The sequence below is a fragment of the Equus caballus genome, chromosome 19 (assembly GCF_041296265.1).
Source record: "Equus caballus isolate H_3958 breed thoroughbred chromosome 19, TB-T2T, whole genome shotgun sequence".
Classification (NCBI taxonomy): Eukaryota; Metazoa; Chordata; class Mammalia; order Perissodactyla; family Equidae; genus Equus; species Equus caballus.
Genome location: NC_091702.1, coordinates 2,669,286 through 2,671,253, shown reverse-complemented (window position 1 = coordinate 2,671,253; position 1,968 = coordinate 2,669,286). Strand labels below are relative to the sequence as shown.

The following is a 1,968-nucleotide window of genomic DNA, read 5'->3' as shown; positions in this document are numbered from 1 at the left end:
TACAGTGTGGATGAGTGACTCCTTTTGTCTTGAAGTTTAACCATCAAAGAGGCCACCTGTCTCTTCAAAATTTTATGAAACCATCTCTATCACATTTTCTTTATTATTCCCCTTCTCACAATTGCTTCCCTTTTTGATAAATAAATGAAGTGGTATAATCCTCAGGGTCTTTTCAGTAGTTGTTCCCTCTGCCAGGCACACACTTCCGCAGGTATGCTCTTGGCTCCTGCCTTCTCTTCCTTGAGTTCTCTGTTCAAAAGTCACCTTATTTACTGGTGTTTACTAAACACCATTTAAAAAATAAAACTCCTACCTATTCTCTACTTTATACTGGCTTTTCTTTTCTTCATAATACTTGTCATCATCTGGGGTATTATATACTATTTTTATTTGTTTTTATTCTTTCACCATCATTGGATTGTGGTGGCATCTGTCTTTCAGCACTCTATACTCATTGCCTGTAAAGTGCTTGGAACATGTTCAAAACTTAATACATATTTCTCAAATGCATGAAAGGTATACTCAGTAAAACAGTATAATGCATGAGCTCTTGGGGAAAATACTGAGAATGGGTCAAAAACGCCTAATCAGAGATTAACAGGGAATCACCTAAAGAGAACAAATCCATGCATAAAATACTGACATTGATTTTTATGAATGCACAATATAGAAATAGTAGCATTCCAACAATGGGAGTAATGCCATTTGTGTGAAATTAGTAATGTCATTTTCCACTTTCCTGGTAGTCAATCCAGCCACATGGAACCAGGCAATGAAACAGGGGTTTCAGGATTTCTTCTTCTGGGATTTTCAGAGGAATCAGAATTGCAGTCCTTCACATTTGGACATTTTCTCTCCATGTATCTGATCACTGTGCTTGGAAACCGGCTCATCATCTTGGCTGTCAGCTCTGACTCCCACCTCCACACACCCATGTACTTCTTTCGTTCCGACCTGTCATTTGTAGACATCTGTTTCACCTCCACGACCATCCCAAAGATGTTGGTGAACATCCAGATGCAGAGCAAAGTCATAACCTATGCAGGTTGCATCACCCAGCTGTACTTTTTTGTACTACATGGTCAGCATGAACCATCAGATCTGTGGAATCTTGCTTCTAGTATCTTGGATCACAAGTGTCTTGCATTCTTTCTTACAAACCTCAATGGTGTTGCAGCTCTCATTCTGTACACACGTGGAAATCCCCCACCTATTCTGTGAACTCAATCAGATGATCCAACTTGCATGTTCTAATACCTTTCTTAATGATATGGTTATGTATTTTACAGCTATGCTGATGTGTGGTGGTCCCCTCGCTGGTATAATTTACTCTTACTTTAAGATAGTTTGCTGTATATGTGGAATCTCATCAGCTCAAGGGAAGTATAAAGCATTTTCCACCTGTGCATCTCACCTATCAGTTGTCTCCTTATTTTTTTGTACAAGCCTAGGAGTGTACTTCAGCTCTACTGCTAGCCAGAGCTCACACTCAAGTGCAATAACCTCACTGGTGTACACTGTTGTCACACCCATGCTGAATCCCTTCATCTACAGTCTGAGGAATAAAGAAGTAAAAGTGGCTCTGAAAGGATTCTTCAGGATGGCAAGTACAAAAGGGCCAGTTATACTTGGGCAGAAGAAATGCCCACGATTGCAGGACTCGAAGCCTCAGAGTCAGAATTGTGCTTCTTTAACCACATTGCAGAAGTAGAACCCGTCCTTTTTAACTTCTTTGTACAATTTATTTATTTTATTATGCTTTTCTCTCTCTCTGATATCTAACAGGTTTTTTCCTCCTTTTTTTCTATTTTCCTAATTTATTCCCAACCTTTGATATGAATACAATTGGAAATTTCCATTTATTTCATGGAATAACGATTATTGTATGTGTTAGCCGTTGCTGCATAACTACTCAACACAAAATAAAATGGTTTAACATTATGTATATATTATCACATTGAATGGTAT

The 1,968-nt window shown here is 38.5% G+C and overlaps 1 protein-coding gene across 1 annotated transcript; it reads left to right on the top strand.

The window, feature by feature from the left end:
* The first annotated feature begins 759 nt into the window (after nucleotides 1-759).
* Nucleotides 760-1,711, top strand: LOC100059445 (olfactory receptor-like protein OLF4). Its single transcript, XM_001915949.3, is given in 2 exon segments — nucleotides 760-1,067; nucleotides 1,069-1,711. Coding segments are annotated over 2 exon segments (951 nt in total).
* Nucleotides 1,712-1,968: the final 257 nt, after the last annotated feature.